Source organism: Symphalangus syndactylus, chromosome 19, assembly GCF_028878055.3.
Source record: "Symphalangus syndactylus isolate Jambi chromosome 19, NHGRI_mSymSyn1-v2.1_pri, whole genome shotgun sequence".
Taxonomy (NCBI): Eukaryota; Metazoa; Chordata; class Mammalia; order Primates; family Hylobatidae; genus Symphalangus; species Symphalangus syndactylus.
The window spans coordinates 19,511,384-19,531,372 of NC_072434.2; the positions used below are offsets into that span (position 1 = coordinate 19,511,384).

A 19,989-nucleotide genomic window follows, 5' to 3' on the forward strand; every position below is an offset into this window, starting at 1 on the left:
TTTGGAGTGAGGGAACTCCAAGGGGCCAGGACAGAGTGAGGTGCTGGTGTGATCAGGATACAGGGTAGTCAAACTCAGGTCTTCAGACTCTCATTCCAGTGCTCACTCCCTTGCATCACAGTTCCTTTACAGATGCCATAACAAGAAACATTTCCACTCCCTCCTGTATCTGAACTGTGTGTTAGACACAAAAGAAAAGAATTCTGGAGTCAGTACAATGGCGCACATCTGTAATCCCAGCGACTCAGGAGGCTCAGGTAGGTGAACGTTTGAGCCCAAGAGTTCAAAACTAGCCTAGGCAACCTAGTGAGACCCAGTCTTTTAAAAAGAGAGAGAGAGAAAAGAATTCCTGAAGGCAGTGCTGGGACTGGTAGTGCCAGGAGGAAACAAAAAGCTATTTGCTCTGGTGCCTGAGCACAGAAGGAGAATAGAGAAAAAGGAGGCAGAAGGAGTGCAGAGGGGAGGAAGGGGAGAACAGGCGTTCTGTGTGGGCTCGTTTGAAAGGAAGTACACAAGCACATCCAGGCCATGGGTTTGGCCATGCCTGGAAGGGCTGGACAGGCCAGGTTGAAGACAAGAAGGCCTCAGTGTGGGGAATTTTATTACAATGAGGCAGGAAGGAGGTGGTCCTTGGGGCTTCTTTGTCACCCGCAGGGAGAAGGGAGACGTGAGGGCTGTGGGGAAAGAAGCAGGCATCCTCCCCCTGCATGGAGACCTTTGTCCATGCTGCCGGCGGCCACAGGAGGGAGGTGTGCGAGATGGCGGCTGCTGGAGAATGTGATGCCCGCTGGTCCAAGAGATGACCTTGAGAGAGAGGAGAGACAAAATTGAGCTGGTGTCTAGTGTGGGGGAGAGGGGAGGGGCAGGTGAGGTGGGAGGAGAAAGCTGAGAGGGAGCTAGACAGGGAGGGGGCGGGGCGAGCCGGGGCCACCTCCCCGTCTGGTCTGTCTGCCTCTGTCCTGGCCAGAAGGAAGGAGGACACAGACACAGGCATGTGGGGGTGCGGCAGAGATGGGGGGCCGTGTGTCTTTGAGCCCCTAGGTTCTCCTGAGCTGAGACCTTCATTACCTCATGTGCTTCCTAAGGATACAGGCCTTGATCCTGCTGGGGGCAGGCCCTGGACTCAAGCTCCATAGGCAGCCCCCCTTTTTCTAGCCTGGGTGATGCCCTCCCGAGTCCTTGCTTTTCAAAGCATTTTGGGGGGACGTGGTGGGGGCACCCATCCTCTGCTCCAGGAGCTGGAGATGGGATTTACCATTTCTCTGACAAGAATTGGGAAGAAGTGATGGCTGTCACTGCGGCTCCACACCATGCCCATCTTTCTTTTTCTGTTATAGATTGTTTATGTTAAATCATCTTTCTCTGGGACAAAGTACTTAGCCTCTCATTTTCTATCAGTAAAAGGAGGGATAATAATTCCTTCCTCACAGAGTTGTTAGGACTGTCAAATTAGGTCTCATATGTAAAAGAGCTTGCTGAAGTGCAAACTGACAGCGCAAATGTAAGAGATTACTATTCCCAGGGAAGAGACAAAAGAGAAAAGGAAGCAGGAAGGGAGTCCAGGTAAGGTCAGTGTGGGGAAATGGCCTTGGCTCCTAAAACAGACTTAGCTCCAGCCCCTCCAGCAGCCCCTCCCACCCTCCCTTCTCCATGAGACTCCTCTGGCCCTGGGCCTTGCTGGGCAACCTTTGGAAAAACAGGACCCTGGAGCTGAGAATGGGGCAGGCTGAGGGGGAGGTCATTGCAAACTCATCCTTTCTCTCACAGAGAGGAGGGGCCCTGGCCTCTTCCCCTTGACCTCCTCCCGCTGATACTCATAGGACAGGTTAGGTCAGGACCCTCCTGAAGGCCATGGGGTGCCCCAGAGGAGGGAGGCATGCCCCTTCACACAGAGCTGGCAGAATAGTCACCAGGGTGCCTCCCAGAGCAAGTGCCCTTGCCAAGGTCAAATATGAGTGCTGCTGGGCCACGAAGGACCTGGATGAGTGAGGTTAGGAAAGTCTGGTGTTGGAGGAGGTGGATTTGATGCAAACCTAGACTGCTGGCGGGCATGAGGCCCTCAAGCTGGCTTCCATGCCTGGCTGGACCCCGCAGCCCCTCCTCTCTCTCCCTTCCTTCGTACTCCCTCAGGGCTGGCTTGCATCTGCCCTATGTCATTCTCTCCATCTTTACCATTCTGCAGGATAGGAGGGCCTCACTCTGGCTAAAGAGATGCTCTCTGCCTTCCCTGCCAGTTGCCCAACCCTAACCCCTTTAGGTCCCTGAGAAACAGGAGGCCTAGCTGTTCACATCAAGATTGAGAAGCACAGCTGTGGGGTTTCTCTCTCTCTGTCTCTCCCCATCTCTCTCTTCCTCCTTCCCTCCCTGGTGCAGAGGGACAGATGCTCTGTTTAGAATTTCTTCAGGGAGACAGCTAACAAGGGCATTCTTTCTATTCCTTGGGCTTCCCTAGCCAAAAATGGGGGATTAGCCGAGAGACAGCTGCAGAGGCAGCGGCCCTTGGGGAACCCCTCCTGGAGTAGCAGCAATGGCCTCGGGAAAGAAACTGTCTGGAGCCGGCCTCCTTCAATTGGAACTTGAAAGTGGTGTCTGCATTGGAGTGTGGCAGAGAGCAGGACTTCAGACTCTGGCTGGATGGACCCAGGATGGAATCCTAGCTCTGCCACTCTCTCGCTGTTTGGACTTGGGACTCTCCCCTTTCAGAAGCCTGTTTCTTCATCTGCAGTCTGAAGATGAGCATCCCTACTCACTAGGGTTGTTGCTGGAATTAAATGAGTTGATGCACAGAAAAGCTTCTATTATAGGTCTGGCAAACTCCAGGAGTCCAGGGATTGTTAGATTCCCCTGTCCCACAATAGAGCAGGAGCCAGGTGACTTTCTGTATTCAGCAAAGAGTAACCAAGAGGCATGTGGGAATTTTGTGGCTTCCAGTATCCAAAAGCCCCAGTTCTGGAAAACCTTTTTTTTTTTTAAATTAGATTTTTTAAAAAATTGGATTCCTCGGCCGGGAGTGGTGGCTCACACCTGTAATTCCAGCACTTTGGGAGGCCGAGGCGGGCAGATGACCTGAGGTCAGGAGTTCAAAACCAGCCTGACCAACATGGAGAAACCCTGTCTCTACTTAAAATACAAAATTAGCCAGGCGTGGTGGCACATGCCTGTAATCCCAGCTACTCAGGAGGCTGAGGCAGGAGAACTGCTTGCACCCAGGAGGCAGAGGTTGTGGTGAGCCGAGATCACGCCATTGCACTCCAGCCGGGGCAACAAGAGTGAAACTCCATCTCAAAAAAAAAAAAAAAAAAAAAAAAGAAAGAAAATTGGATTCCTCAATCCAGGATCTCTTGCATTTGGAGAACTTTAGGCTTTCAGCTGTTGCATGCCTAGGCCTTGTCGTAATCCAATAAAGCAGGATATGGAACGGGATATTGGATATGGAAGGGGATAGGATTGGTGGACGAAACAGAGAAAGGGAACGAGAGACAGAAAACACATACACACACACACACACACACACACACAGAGAGAGAGAGAGAGACAGAGAGAGATTCCGCTGTAACAAACTCTTGGAAGACAGAAAGAGGAGGCAAAGGAGAGGAAGGGCCAGTGACAGCTCTGCTGCTCTGAAAGGCAAGGGGCCCTCGGCTCACTGCCTTCCCCGTTCTTCCCTGGGGCCAGGTGTGCTGGAATCCTAGGTTCCCTGGGAGTGAGAGTAGGTGCCATAATGGCATGAAGGCACCTCCCACCACCTTCAAGACTTCCCACTGCCAGTCTGTAGCCTGTGTGTTGAGTCCTGGTCCAACCCTGAGTCACCCGTGTGAGCTGGGGTCAGTGATTGGTCTCTAGTTCTCCATCTCTCCATCTGAAGAATGTGAATAATAATTTCTGACTTGGCTGTTTACAGGACCGCCGTGAGGATCCAAGTGCACAGTGAGGTGGGGGGAGGCAGATACATGGATTCCTTTCCATGTGGCCCATAAGAAACACCTGTCCCTCCAGACTCGGGGACCACCAGGGACCTTGAATAGTTGCCTTGGCAACTCATTGCCTGGCTAACTCCCACTCCTTTGGGTTCTGCAAGATCTTCTGGACCCCTAAGCTGGGTCCTCCTCTTGTAAGCATTCATAGCATTCTCTACATACCCTTTCTAGCACTTTTATGTGTTGAATAGCATGGTTATTGGTGTGCTTATTTGTTTCACACCTGTCTTTTGCACTAAATTCTAAGCTCTGTGAGGAAAAGGAATATGTTTCTGTTGCGCACCATCTTATCACCACGTAGCGGTGGGTGCTCCATAAGATCCCTCCTGCATGAGTAAGTGAATTGCCTGCCTCATCCCTCTTTCATGCCTTAGCATGAGGCCTGAGGCCAAGAGCCCATCCATCACATCCCCCTTGCCCAAAGCCTCCTTATAAGGGTCAGGAGAAGGGCGGCATCTCCTCCTCTCCCTTCTAACTCAAGGAACAAATCACTGGCTACATGATAGTTGCCCTTCTTCCCATCCTCCCAGCATAGCAGCCCCTGCCCAGGATCCAAAAGGCAGAAGGTGAGTAATTGCTATTTTTATTTATCTTTGCACAAGGCTGCCCTCTGGTGGTTGAACATGCAGCAGCGAATGGGAAGGATGGCCTCTGGTGGTTGAACATGCAGCAGCGAATGGGAAGGATGGAAACCCCAGTGGCCAGGAACCAGCTGGCTGAGCCAACCACACTCGAGACTGGCCAGCGAGCCAGGGAGTAGGTAAGTGCTACAAGAAGCGCATCTGGGTGAAGATTCGTGTCAGTTCTCCATCCTTATGAATGGCTCCCTCCAAATCTAACAGGAGGCCCTGGCCTCAGAAGAGCAGGAAATGAAGGAATGCCCTACAGAAATCCTACCTTCCTCAGCCCCAGTAGGATGTTGTGCAGTAGGGGGAGCTGGTTTAAGTAGCTCTTCTTTCTCCTCAGTGGTACGCAGCCAAACATTTTATAGTCAGCTCTCAAAAAACGAAATCCCAATTTGTAGTGTTTACCAATTTCTGTAGTGTAAATACCCCTACCATGGCCCATTTGAAACCACCAATATGATGTCACTGAATGAGGAGCTGGAAGAGATGCCCAGTTGCACACCATTATCTAGAGTTTCCCCCATACAGACACCATGGACAGAAATAACTTCAAAGGCACGGTTAATAGTGAAATATGGTAAACTAATTGAAAAATGATTATTTTTGAATAATTATATTTGTTTTCAATATAATACATTTAATTGTGAGTTTATATAATTTAATTTTTCATAATGGCTGTGTTTAACAACTGACTTGCAAAATTCTGGAAAATTTAATAATCGGTTCCCGCAAGTAGTAAGAGCTGGCTCCAGCACATCACTGCTCTCCTCTTCCCCACTTCTTCCTTCTCTTCCTCCTCCCCCTCTTCCTCTCCCACAGCTTTCTTGGCATTCTGTGTGGGTACGAGAGATGGGGAATATGGAAAAGAGCTCCACTGCAGACATTGCTATTTTCTGAGCCAGGAGCCGTAAGTGTCAAGGAAAGAAGATGGAGAAATGCAAATTTGGCTACTGAAAGACATTTCAGTACAGGAGTGTGTGTGTGCATGCATGCATGTGCGTGTGTGTGATTTTTGCAAGGGATCGAGAGGACGATTAATGCCTGGGCTAAAGATCACTGTTTAAAGATAAGGAATTGGGCTTTATGGCTGGAGGCCCATGCCTGCATGGTCCTTGGAGGGCTCTTACCTGGGAGGAATGGAAGGGCTCTGAGCTAGGTGAAGCGGCCGATGGGGAGCCGAGGCAGGCAGAAGTAGGCGCTGGGGAAGAGGCTGAGGTTGATGGGGTTGCCGTCCAGGCGGATGTCTTCCAGCTGCCTGCGGGTGTGTTTGTGCTCCTCGGGGTCACAGAAGACATCTCTCTGCATGGTCTCTATCAGGTTATTCTGGGAAGAACACATACCAGCTGAGCCTCACCAAGAGGCTCTGCCCCTTAAGTAGCACCAAAGGCTCACATCAGCTGTCCCTACCAGCTCTGCCTGCTCTGGTACAACTGGAGAAACTGAAGCATCTAGGGCCAAAGCCACACAACAAGGGTGAGAAATGGAGCCCCAGGGGGGATGGATGGAGACAGAGGGCACAGATGAAGAGAAGGGGAGAAACGAAGGAGGGAAGGACTGAAGGGAAGGAAAGAGAAAGAGGGTAGGAAAAAGAGAGAAGGAAAAGCAGTTGGGTGAGATAAAATAAAACGGTGGAGGGAGAGAAAGTGTTTTAAAAAGAAAAAATGGAGAAAATCAAACTGGGGCCATGGACAACTGTTTCGACAAGACCTCCCAATCCTTGTCTCCAATAAACCCTCCAATCAAGGAGACCCCACAGCTGCCTAAGCCTCATGCCTCTCACTGCCATGACCTGCTCCTGGTATCTAACTTCCATCCTCCATGCTGCTTATCACCCTTGCTCTGGGTGAGGCTCCTTACCTGCAGGTGTACAGAGCGCAGGCTCAGGGGCAAAGGCCCTGGGATAGAATCCAGCAGGTTGTCTGACAGGTAAAGGAACTGCAGCTTCTCCATTGCCTGTGGAGAAAGCAAAGAGTGTAGGAGGCTGGTGGGTCCTGTTGGACACTGGCAGTGAGGAGGGCTATGAGGCCAGAGACAGGTGGCCCCATTTGTTCACTCGGGGCTCACTTAGCCTCAGTCATGCGCCAGGCTCTGTGCTGGGTGCCACAGGGGTTGCCCAGGTTTTTAAGGATCTTACAGACACTAACTCCAACTGGATTCAGGAGGAAAGCTGCTACCATTGAGGTGCCAGCCACTGAAGTAGGAAAGAGCTCATCAGCTGGTAATGACACCGGGTGGTGCAGGGGAGGGGCAGGGACAGGGTAGAAGGGAGGACCAGGGGACATTTCTGCTCTGCCTCAACTTCCCTGCTATCAGAAGGGACTTTCCCCATTGACAAGTCTCCAAATGCTAAACCATGGGGCCACGGACAATTATCTAGACAAGACCTCCCAATCAATGTCTCTAATAAACCCTCCAATAAAGGAGACCCCACAGCTGCCTAAGCCTCATGCCTCTCACTGGCATGACCTGCTGCCTGGTATCTAACTTCCGTCCTCCATGCTCTGTTTATCGTCCATGCTCTGGGTGAGGAGAAGGTACAGAGCAGACACTCGGGAGACAGCCAGACCAGCAGAATGAGAACCGCAGGCACAGAAAGGTACACAGTGTGTGCATGGGACCGCGCTCTCAGAATCAGACAGTGTTAATCAGAGAAGGGTTTGGGAAGAGACAAGCCTTCAGCAGGGCTCAGGCAGCAGAGAAAAATGATAGCTACCATTTATGGAGCATCCACTATGCATATCTAACCCTCCTGTTTTCTTTGTAAAATGCTATCTTATTTAACCCTCCAGCAGCTGTGTCAAGCAGGTATTATTACCCTCATTTTGCAGATGAGAAAACAAGGTCAGAGAGGTCGGGTGACTCTCGCACAAACCCAGGTCTCTGTGGCTCCAAAGCCCAGGCCTTATCCTGGGCTGAGAAAACAGCTCTGAGTCAAGGTAAAGCAGCGCCTCCCAATATGGAGACAGCTGGGATGTTGCTGAGGCTGAGCAGTGGGGAACTTCAGGGATCATGCAATCCCGTTCTTGGAGACCGAAAAACTGAGGCCCAGGGTCACGTGGCAGGCTTCTGATTCCCAGTCTAGTGCTCTTCCACCACAACAGTGGTAGTGACACCATTCTGTAAAACTCCCTCAAAGACCACTGCAGACAGGAGAAGGCTGAGAGGGTGGAAGGCACTGGGGAGGGCGGGGCAAGAGAGCAAGCAGGTGTGCCTCTGTCCTCTCATCCTATTTCAAAAATGCAAGTTTAATTTGGTTTATTTGATGCTTCTAAATAGGAATTAGATTACGTAAAAGATTCCACTACTTGAGAGACAGAGAGAGAAAGAGAGAGAGAGAGTACATGGGCGAACACACCTGGGGCTGTTCCTAGCCCTATTGAATGGGCCGCCCCAGTGGGCATATTTGTGTCATACAACTTAGCCCTTCCCATCAAAACTGGCCAGCCAATGACCAATCAAATAGTCTGTCTTGGACAGGCACAGTGGCTCGAGCCTGCCATCCCAGCTTTTCGGGAGGCCGAGGTGGGCAGATCACCTGAGGTCAGGAGTTCGAGACCAGCCTGGCCAACATGGCGAAACCCCATCTCTACTAAAAATACAAAAACTAGCCGGGCGTGGTGGTGCATGCCTGTAATCCTAGCTACTCAGGAGGTCGAGGCAGGAGAATTGCTTGAACACGGGAGGCAGAGGTTGCAGTGAGCTGAGATCATGCCACTGCACTCCAGCCTGGGCGACAGAGCAAGATCTGTCTCAAAACAGCAACAAAAAAACTCTCTCTTGAGCATTTGATCATAGAAAGACAATGATTCATCAGCCACTTACTGGCAGGTTTTGGAAATAAAAGGATACGTAGAGTTAGGGCCAGAATCAGCACTATTCCAAGCCAAACTCATGTGTAAGTTTTCAGGGAGTAGAACCTGTGAGTGTGCAGAGAATGTTGGTGAGCAGACAGGTGAATTGAGCAGATGCACAGAAAGAAGCCAAGACAAGAGGCCGTGTGTCCCAAAGAGGGAAAGAGAGTTGTCCACCTTGACTTCTGAACCCCCATTCCCAGTACAGGTTGAGTATCCCAAATCCGAATATCCAAAATCTGAAATGCTCCAAAACCCAAAACTTTTTGAACATCAACAAAGTGCTCAAAGGAAATGCTTATTGGAGCCTTTTGGATTCTGGATTTCAGGTTAGGGATGCTCAGCCAGTAACAGGCCCATGAGACCTGATAGTACTGTTTCCATTCATGGAGGTTCTTGGGATGGCCTTTTCTTGGGTCAGAATCAGTTTCTTGCAACTGAAAGAATCAATAAATAGCAAATTTAAAAGAATGAAAACAGTGGGTGGTGGTGGTGGAGGTGTGTGGTGGGAGTGCAGGTGGGTGGTGAAAGTGGGTGGTGGTTGTGGTGGTAGGGGTGAAGGTGGGTGGTAGAGGTGGAGGTGGGTGGTGGTGTGTGGAGGTGGGTGGTGGAGGTGGGTGGTGGAGGTGGGTGGTGGTGGAGGTGGGTGGTGGAGGTGGGTGCTGGAGGTGGGTGGTGGTGGAGGTGGGTGGTGGTGGAGGTGGGTGGTGGAGGTGGGTGGTGGTGGAGGTGGGTGGTGGAGGTGATAGATAATGGACCTAAGGCTCGACTCACCCTGAAGGCCGCAGGCTGTATCCCCGAGCTCTGGAGCCGATTTAGGCGGACGTCCAGGATCTCAATGCCACTGGGCAGCATGGGCAGAGCTTCCAACTGGTTCTCTGGGAGGATGAGGTCCTGGAGGGCATGTAGCAGGCGGAAGGCATCATTGTCGATGGAGGAAATGAGGTTGCTGGAGAGGTCAATCCTCTTCAACTTTGCTGAGAGAGGTTAGGGGAGAACAAAGAGAGAAACCAGAACACACTGTCTTTCCTTGTGGAGGTTGGAGCTGTCTCCACACCTTGCTCCATCCCTCTCAAGATGAGGGGATTCTAACCAGCTCTCCACCTGCACTAGGCCCAAACCAGAGGAAATAACATAAACCAGGACTCCTTGGAAAAGCCGTCGGATGCCTCAGTGCCCCTCCCTGGAGTTTTGTCCTGTGCAGTGGCCGCCCACCTTGGATCCTTTAGAAGAAGCCTCTTGAGAGCAAGAACCAACAGGCCCAGGAATCCCTGGATCCACCTCACCTCCACTTGTGAGTCTACACAAAAGGGCACTGAGGCCCAGAAAGGCTCTGGGTAATTAGTGGTAGAATCTGGATCAGAGCCCAGGTCTCCTGTCTCAAGCAGGGCATAAGGCATAAAGAAGCTAAAAGCACACAAACAACCATGTAAACAGCATCAGTGCCATAGAGAGTAGATTTAAGACAGTCCTGCCCAGAGGCCAGCTGGTCACACAGCTGTCACTGCTGGGACATCCTGAAGATGTTGGCAGATCGTACCTTCCCCTCCCAGCTTCCCAGACCTTTTTGGAGAACAAATAAAAACAGGTCCCTTCCACCATCTAAATGCTTCAAGGAAGGGATGTCTAGAGACTTCGGGCTATTTCCCTTTGACAGCTGGAGAGACTGAGAGCCAACAGGGAAGAGCTAACACGGGGGGCGCCAACACAGTGTTGGTGACTGTCCTAGTGGCAGGGTGGCTGCGTATGCCTGCCCCCACTCCTCTTTTCCCAGGGCATTACATACTCAGCCCTTTGAAGTCTTCGGCCCTGATACGGCTGATGCGGTTGAAGCGGGCATACAGGTAGGCAGTCCTCCGGGGAAGAGGAGGAATGTCCTCTAGGTCAATGTCATCGCAATACACAGAGGAACCGAGGCACACGCAGACCAGGCAGGTGGGCAGACCTGGCCCAGGTGGAAGACAGAACAAAGGGAGATCCCTTTAGCCTCTGGGGCCAATGGCCTTCACCCCAGGGAGTGTCTGAACCATGGCCATCTGCGCCTTTCTGATAGCCTATGGGTTGCTGCCCAGAACTGACGGGCACCATGTACACAGTGCTGTTGGCTGCTCCTCTGTCACTCTGTCCTCTACCCCGGAGAGGCAGGTCCGTCCTCAGTTACTACCCAGCCTAAGCCCATTTATACTTTCAGCAGACCCTGGTTCTGTGTACATTTTCCTGGGCCTATGTGGGTGTTTCTAGGAAATCCACTGGTCTCTTTTCCACAGGATTCCTCTCTGGTCCCAAAAAGTAAAGCCAGAATTAGGTGGGATGGCCAGTGGCTGCTGGCTCTGCCATCTGCCTTGGGGAAGAGAAATTAGATATGTTCTGTGTGGCTCCAAGAAGCACAATAGAACCAAGGTGGACTTCAGTGCCTACCCAGCAACCACTTCCCTTTCTGATGGCATCCGCATGCCAATTTTTCTTTGGGAAGCAGCCCTCTCCTGTTCTGTCCATGACCCTGTCTCTGTACCCACGGGTCATGAGGTTAGGCCAGGTCACCCACTCCAAGTAGTTGGGGAGACTTTATTGGATCATACAACTGAATAGCGCAGGTGGTTTCTGTCACTTGCTATCACAAGGCACAGAGATTACTGAGAGACCAGTTTAGCTCAACTCAGGGAAGAACTCTGGTAGCAGTGACACAGCCCCAAGATTAAGGAGCTCTTCTCTGCCAGCAGTGACCAGGAGGAGCGGGTGGAGCAGAGGGGCCCCAGCATCTTTCTTATCCTGAGGCTTTGAATGGTGGGTTCAGCTGAGGCCCTTTATGGCCTCTTTAAGCCTGAGACTGTAGCTCTGAGAGGTCATGGATTCCTGACTAAATGGTTTTCCTGCCGATGCCCCAATACCCCAGGTCCACCCAAGGCAAACATCCCAAGAAGAGAACAGGGCAGCTGAGGACAAGCCGGTCCAGAATGAACTTCACCCCTCCTCTGCCCACTTCTGATTTCCAGCAGATTGCCGAGGCCTCACTGCCAGGGATGCCAGCCCCAGCCTCCAGGAGGGCATCGAGGAAGGAAAGACAGCCGCTCAGGAGGGACTTTGAAGTTGAAAAGAAGTGTGACTGCTTCATTTGCTCCTATGCCAAGTGACAGCCACAAAGTTAGTTATTCTTCTCTACAGGCTTTTAATTGTCTCTAATCTAATTACCACTCAACCTGCTTCCCCCGTCATGCTATTAATTAAGGCAGGGTGGCTTTGCTAGGGCATAAGGGAGTTCTTGCATTTCTTTGCTTCTTACTCAACTTGTACATTCAGGCAAAAGTATTAGGGACAGCCAGTGCCTGTCTTTGATTTCCTTTTTCCTGTTCTTACTGTGGCTATTCCCCCCACCTCCCTGCTAGTAAGGGTAGCCCTGACCCTCCACGCCCCAACCTCAACCACGTTCCACTTTGGTACCCCCTGGTGCTGGGTCATAGCTGCTTGGCCTATGACCTAGGGATGTTGTGATCATGTGACTGTGCACTTACCATGGTTGGGCTGGGAACTCAGTAGCAGCCCTGCTGTAGTAGGTCTGGTCATCGTGGGGTTTGACGAGGGTGTCCCTGGAGCCGTAGTGCTCTTGGCAGGACTGATGCTGGTTGCAGGAGCGAGGCTAGTCACCTTAACCTGGAGATGTAGCACAGAGTACACAGTAGCCCAGCTTTTGCACAAAAGGGACTTAACTTTGGACTCTGGGAACCTTAGTGATGGATTTCAAACCAGCAAAGAGTCACTGTGGAGGAGGAGGAGGGAGGGATAGCAGAAAGACTGTGCAAAAAGGGGAACTGAGAGAGCATCAGGTCCAGCATGTCCATCCTATGGATAAAGAAACTGGGGCCCAGAGAGGGGAGGGATGAGGATCAAAGAGCCAGCACGTGGTCAAAGCAGAGGTGGAACCTGCTCTCCCGATTTCCCAGGCCGGCACTCTTCCCCTGCTCCACACTGACCAGGATCACGCACAATCGAGTAGGGTCTTCTGGGCTTGCACCCCACGCTGCTGCAGTGAAGGCCAAGAGGGCCTGGAAATGAACTTCAGACTGGAGGACAGTTTCAGAAAAGAGACGGGGGATGTGGCACTTTTATTTCCTACAGAATATGATGAGGACATTGCGAACCCCTCCCCCAGTGAGACATAGCTTTGGGTCCTACTTGACGGCAGGGGGAAGGATGTATGACTTTTGGAGAAGGAGAAGTCCCAGGTTTGTGTCCTGTTTCTTAGTATCATCTAAGTGACAAGTCCCTATGGAGGGATAAGAATTTCCACCTCATAGAGAAAGAGGTGGAAGCTGGAGACACCCGCACTTCGGGCAGGTGGGAGGGCCCTGGCCTCTGACTCCCAGTGTCATGCAGGGAATGCAGTCGGTCTGCTGTGCCCCTCACCTCGGGGAGTTGGTCCCCATAATCTGTGAGCTCCTCATAGTTGCTCAGATCAACGACTTCACCATAGTTGTCTGGTTTCAGGACGTCGTTCCCCGGAGGCAGAACTTCAAAGGAATCACCTTCCCTAGGCATCTGCTCCTCTCTTCTCTTCCTCTCCTTCCTTGGGAGAGAAGCTGTCCCTGTCTCCTGCAGCACCAAGGCCAGCAGACTCAGGAAAGCCAGGAGCCTCATGGAGAGTCGGATGGGAATGAGAATCCCTTCAGCGGCCAGTCCTGGCAAGTGGGCAGGAGGAAGGGCAGCAATCTGAGGGACAGGCTCTCCAGAGGGTTGTGGGAATGGCTCACAGATTTACTCCACTTCCCGCCCCCACACTTGCAGACTCAGTGCTCTCATCACATGCACAAACTCCCTACCAGCTGGGACTATGTCTTGGGGGATATCTTCTAGCAGCCCCCTCCCTCCATCACCCCACTTCAGTGTTTTTACACGCTCACTCAAACACCAATATTCACTCACAGAGGCATGTGCAGACACATCTCAACACAGACACATTCACAAGAGTCCCCTTGTCTACAAACGAGGCACACACTGGTGCATGCACACAGATGTCCTCTCGTAAACAACCCCATGCTCAGAACATGACTGCTAGTCACTAAGCTCGATTTAGACAATGTCAACATCAAAGAATCTTATGGGGTCTTTTTGTTTGTTTTTTTGAGATGGAGTTTCATTCTTGTTGCCCGGGCTGGAGTGCAGTGGCGCGATCTTGGCTCACTGCAACCTCTGCCTTCCGGGTTCAAGCAAATCTCCTGCCTCAGCCTCCTGAGTAGCTGGGATTACAGGCACCCACCATGCCTGGCTAATTTTTGTATTTTTAGTAGAGAAGGGGTTTCACCATGTTGGCCAGGCTGGTCTCGAACTCCTGACCTCAGGTGATCCACCCACACTGGCTTTCCAAAGTGCTGGAGTTACAGGTGTGAGCCACCGCGCCCAGTTGACTCTTGTGGTTTTTTTTATAAAGATCATCCATTCATGCATTTCCTCAACAAACATTTATGGATGTCTATTGAGTTCCAGGCACAGGACTTGTCTCTGTGGGTACAGAATGAATGAGGCATAGCCCCTCCTAGGAGCACCTAGTCTCTTTAAGAGACATAGACTTACAATGCAACATACAATGTGAAAAAGAATGTTAGTTTATGAAATATACTTGTAAATGCAGCTTTTTAGAAACAGATTATTACAGATACAAGAGTTCTTTGTGTGTGATTGCATGAATGTGTACGCATCTGGAAAGTTCCTTAGATACCTGTGTATATTTGTGTGCATGTGCGCACAGATGCCTGCGTATGTATGTGATATGCCTGTGAGTACAAATGTTCATGTAGTTCGTATATGTATAGATGGGTCAGGAAATGCATGTGGTGTGGTGTTGTATCCAGGCATACGTGTGTACAATAGTCATATCCACTGTAGGCTTAACACAGCCCTTCCCAAAGCTAGCTGCACAAGTTTCTAGTAGTCTCTCCCTCTTTCTTTCATTTAAAATTTTTTTATCTTTTAATTTTTATTTTATTTTCTATTTTTAAGACAGGGTGTCACTCTGTTGCCCAGGCTGGAGTGTTATGGCATGATCTCAGCTCACTGAAGCCTTAACCTTTAGGGCTCAGGCAGTCCTTGTGCCTCAGCCTCCCGCGGAGCTGGGACAACAGGCATGTGTTACCATGCCCAGTTAACCTCCCCCCTTTCTTAATTTCAGCAGGGCAAGGGGGCAAGCCCCTAGCAGTTGCAAGAGGTGTTTCTTCACCTTACCTCACATACCTCACCCCAAACAAATTACATAATCTCAAAAAAAATTTTTTTAAGACAGTTTAGTGTCCACCCAGAAGTCTTGTCCAACTTCTTTGGCCAGAGGCCTAACCTCTCTTCATTTTCCCTTCCCAATCCCCTGCCCCAGCCAAACACTTTGCCCTCATTTGCACACCGATGGCTAGAGGCCTCAAAGCTTGAACCTTACCCTTTCAATGCTTCCGGATCCTGGATGGAGAGCCCTGCAGCTTCCAGAGAGGTGGGGACTACGGTGGAGGCTGTCTCAACTGGGGCTTGGGTTAAACAGTGGTGCCCGGGGGAGGGCAAGGAGTTGGCCAGGTCTGTGACCAATCAGACTTCTCATTCCTTCTGATGTCCAGCTGTTGCCCCTCCTCTTTCCTCAGGGGGTCCCCTGCCCCATTCCTGTGTTTGACAAAAGGGAATTCTCCCCCCACCTTCCGCTTCACCCCCCACCTCCAGCTCCTGCTGTGTCTCTCCTCTTACTCTGTCAGCTCCTTCTTTCTTTTCCTCGTCCACCCTCCTGATAAGGCCACATCTTTGAGGAACAGGCAGTGCCATCCCTTGCAAGGAAGGGGCCCCATCCCTCAGATTCTGAGCCCTCAGAGAAAGCTGGAGTGGGGGGATATGGAGAGATAAAGCTTGTCTTTGCAGCTTCTTTCTCCAGCCAGAGAGTGACAAGGCTTCGGCTTCATAGCCAGAATCCAAAGATAAAAAGAGGTGGAACTGAGGCACTTCACCCTCACCTGGAGGGCCAGCACAGAGACCATAATTGAACAAAATCACCAGAGGCAGGAGCTGCAGGCCTAGGTGGTTCAAAGAGAAGGTGTATGGGGGATGAGATAGGATTTGAAAGCCAACTTCTAGTTCACAGATGATGATCGTGAGGATACAGGAAATCCTCTAAATCTGCTAGGAGCAAGCCAAATGGAAATTGGGAGGTGGGCCCTAGAAAGGATCATAAACACCGGTAGACATTGTGTAGGGTCCTCGGGGGCCTGGGAAGTATCCTCTCCCCCACACTCAGAGATGTACAGTCGTCCCTCAGTAACCATGGGGGATTGGTTCTGCACGTCCCGTGGATACCAAATCCACATATGCTGAGGTCTTTTATATAAAATGGTGAATTTGCATATAACCTATGCACATCCTCCTGTGTACTTCAAATCATCTCTAGATTACCTATAACACCAAACACAATGCTTACACCTCAGTCCATTCACATGGATTCCACATAGTACTGGCACACAGCAAATTGAAGTTTTCCTTTTTGGAACATTGTGAAATTTTTTTTCTGAATATTTTCAATCTGTGCTTGGTTGAATCCATGGATGTGGAACCCACCAATACAGAGGGCCAACGGCATTTATCTGGAAACACTCCCCTTTCCTTGGTGCCTCCAGCAGGCTGCCGAGCAAGTCCTTGCTGAAGGCAGAGGTGGGGTGGCTAAGGAGTCTTCCCCCAGCTTCTGCCAGCCTGTGCCCCGGCGCCCACCCAGGTTTCTCAGTGACTCTCCTTGTTCCCACTCCTTTCCGCCAACCAGATACTGAATTCCAGCTGTGAGGGCCCCTAAAGATCTAGTCCAAATCTTTGTGGTATAGATGAGGAGAGTGAGGCCCAAAGAGGTGACATGACTTGCCCTAGGTCACACAGAGCCGGGGCCAATGCCTAGATTTTTTGACTCTCGGGTCAGAGAGTTTTCTTTAGTTCATATGACCCTCCCCATTTCCACCTTCTTCCCCAGGAGTCCTGAGTCCATGTGTTTCCAGGCCCTCAGAGCAGATGGCTTGGCAGAACTCATCTCTGCCCTGGCACACCAGGTGAAGAGGCAGATCTAATAGCCTGGCCTTCGAGGGCAGCATTTGGCTTGCTGTGTTCCTGGGCACCAGCTGGTGCGAGAGTGGGCTTCCCTCAGCCCAAGAGTCTGGTCACTAGAGAAGAGCATGTTCTTGTACCCCTGGCAGCCCCCCACCTGGGAAAAGACACCATTGGAGGCTCTGCTGGGTGGAGGGAAAGACAGCCCTGTATCCTGGAGGGCACCCAGGAGGCAGATGGCACATTTGGCAGGCTGTATGCCTCCATCTTCTCTCCACAGCCTGGGCTTTGCAGCCAGAGGCCCTCCGCCCCCACAGCCAGGCTAGGCGATCTCCCCCCTCCCACCCCACACATTTATTCCTGGGAGAAATGCAAATGCAAGTGTTCATTCACTCTCCCTGCCGCCTGCTCCCACTCTCCCTCCCTGCTTTCCCAGTGACATACGGTCCTGCTATCCCTGCTTGGTTGCCACACCCCCACCATCGTTCCTCCCCAATGCATACACACCTGCTCCCCCCACTCCCTGCAGGAGCCACATCCAGACTCAGGTTCGCATCCTAGACCCTCTCCCAACTTCTCCTCCTGCTTTCCCAAGCTCACAGGTCACACACTCTTGTTCTCGTGAATATAAGGGGCTGTCCATGGATGTGTACATGTGACCTGGTGGGGGAAACGGCTAACCCTGCAGACTGCTGTTCCAGGCAGCCCAGCTCCCCAAGAGCCTGGCAAAGGAAGCAGGAGGCGGGGGAGGTGTCCTAATCCTAATCTCTCATTAGGAGAGGCACAAGGCGTGTTGATGAATCAGAGGTGGCAGGTGGTATGGACAGAAGTTTGACCAGCCAACCCTGTTGTTGCCCTTTTCATGGATAGGGAGAGAGAGGAGGGGAAGTTCAGGAACCCTCCTGTGTTTTGGAGGACAGGGGTGTATCCCCTGCTGAGGGCTTGTAGCCACATCACTCCACTCCATGACCGGAACATGACCCTCTCCTCTTTTTCAGACACACAAGCCCCACAGGGTAGACTCCGCACCTTCCTACCTTTGTACTCATACTGTTTGCTGTCCAGGTGGCATCTTTTTTTCTTTCATCCACCTGGCAAAATCTGATTTATCCCTTAAGAGCCAGCTCACATGGTAGAGGCCTTTCTGGTTTTCCTCAGGTAGAGGTGAAAGCCCTTTCCTCTATGCTGTTCATACACAGTTTCACTCGTGTCTGTGTGAAGAGGCCACCAAACAGGCTTTGTGTGAGCACCAAGGCTGTTTATTTCACCTGGTGCAGGCGGGCTGAGTCCGAAAAGAGAGTCAGCGAAGGGAGATAGGGGTGGGGCCGTTTTCTAAGATTTGGGTAGGTAATGGAAAATTACTGTCAAAGGGGGTTGTTCGCTGGCAGGCAGGGGTGGGGGTTGCAAGGTGCTCAGTGGGGGAGCTTTTGAGCCAGGATGAGCCAGGAGAAGGAATTTCACAAGGTAGCGTCATCAGTTAAGGCAGGGACCAGCCATTTTCACTTCTTTTGTGGTGGAATGTCATCAGTTAAGGCAGGAACCAGCCGTCTGGACGTGCATGTGCAGGTCACAGGGGATATGATGGCTTAGCTTGGGCTCAGAGGCCTGACACACAGCATTATTACAAACGCTTAGGACACAGAGGTATCCATTCATGGATTTCTTTCCCTTTACCAAGGTATGAGTTCCTCAAGGGTGTGCTGCTGTGTATATTACCCATCCTTGAATGCTTAGCTGGGGACCTGGCATGTGACCGATATCCACTGAACATCCGTGAAGTGAACTGAAGTAGATGTTTAGTAGCCAAGTAGGAGCAGCGAGGGCGTCACCTGGCAGTTCTCATTATAAAGAAGATGGTGTAACCTGGGAGGGTCATGAACCCTACTTTTGCAACCAACCTTCCCTCAGAAGAGAGATTCTGGGACACCCTGTTCTAACCCTTCTGTGGACTTCCGCATGGCATGTAGACCATTCCAGATGACTTGGCTGTATGCTTTCTGCCCTTGAGATGGCTCTTTTACTGTTTTGTATGCACACTACATCTCCCCAGTTAGTCTGTAAGCTTTACTTGGGCAGGAAAGATGACCATTTTGTGTCTTTCTGTGTCTGCCTCAGTACAGAGCTCCTGGGAGATCTTTGATGATTTAGTACATGTAGCTTGAAAGAACCCGAGGCTTTGGGTTTCAAATGCAGCTGTCAGATTTCTGGTCTGACTTTAGGAATATATATATATTTTTGTCTGTGGGTGGGCAGTCTTGTGGAATTGAGGATTAATTTTTCATGAGGGTTGTGAGTTTGGGAGAAATTCTTCAAGAAAAGGCTTTGGGGCTGGGCATGGTGACTCACACCTGTAATCCCAGCACTTTGGGGAGGCCAAGGTGGGAGGATCACTTGAGGCCAGGAGTTCCAGACCAGCCTGGGCAACATAATGAGACCCTGCCTCTATTAAAAAATAATGAGAAGAAGAAAAGAGGAAAGAGAAGGCTTTTGGATAGCTTTCATAGGAATTTCTTAAGAATATAATCTTTTCTCCACTCATCTTGTTAGAGCAAGTAAGAGGCTTTGGGGCTGGGCATGGTGGCTCAACGGTAGGGGGTGGCTGGCAAGATGACTTTATTTTATTTTTATTTATTTATTTATTTGAAATGAAGTCTCGTTTTGTCTCCTAGGCTGGAGCGCAGTGGTGCAATCTCGGCTCACTGCAACTTCTGCCTCCCGGGTTCAAGCAATTCTCCTGCCTCAGCCTCCCAAGTAGCTGGGACTACAGGCATGCATCACCACACCCAGCCAATTTTTGTATTTTGAGTAGAGAAGGGGTTTCACTATGTTGGCCAGGCTGGTCTTGAACTCCTGACCTCAGGCGATCTGCCAGCCTTGGCCTCCCAAAGTGCTGGGATTACAGGCGTGATCCACCATGCCCAGCCGGCAAGATGACTTTAAAGTGTTATTCTTGACCTGTTCACACCGTTGAGTTCACGCAGGGTGTTTTTCATATTACTTTATTTCCTGTACTGTGAAGTATGTTGAAATGTGGAAGTTATTTCACAAAGTTAACACGGTCTTCAAGAGAGAAGAGATATATGTGCAGAGTACACACATACACCTATGTACACACCTGTATATGTTGATGATGACAGCATGGAGGGAATGAACTAGTGCATGGAGAAGGGGGCTCTTTTTAAACTTGAAAGAAACCAGCCCATTGTGTGTGTGTTTGGGGGACGGGAGCCTGTAAAGCCTATTTACCTTGAATCCCCTCTGGCTTACAGCTGCAGAGAGCGATGGAGAGCAGACATATTCAAGATTGGGCAGTGGGATGATGGTGATTGGGTTTGCAGGATCAAGGTAATGACCTCTCCCCTGAGGGCCTCATCAAAGGGGCTGAGGTTGCAAGCTGTGAATAAGATGCAGAAGGGGCTCTTATCCAGGCCGAAGCACCAGGTTGCTTTCGGCCATAATAACGTATGGACTTTAAGCAGGAGCCTTGAAGAA

At 50.8% G+C, this 19,989-nt stretch overlaps 1 protein-coding gene across 1 annotated transcript; it reads right to left on the reverse strand.

Moving 5' to 3' along the window:
• Positions 1-499: 499 nt before the first annotated feature.
• OPTC (opticin) lies at positions 500-14,937 on the reverse strand. The gene is made up of 8 exons (XM_055234717.1): positions 14,873-14,937; positions 12,856-13,127; positions 11,964-12,102; positions 10,241-10,399; positions 9,229-9,431; positions 6,461-6,556; positions 5,731-5,926; positions 500-804 (listed from the first exon to the last, which is right to left on the reverse strand). Exons 2-7 carry the CDS (start codon positions 13,084-13,086, stop codon positions 5,756-5,758), a joined length of 999 nt encoding a protein of 332 aa, XP_055090692.1. The 5' UTR covers positions 13,087-13,127; positions 14,873-14,937; the 3' UTR covers positions 500-804; positions 5,731-5,755.
• Positions 14,938-19,989: the final 5,052 nt, after the last annotated feature.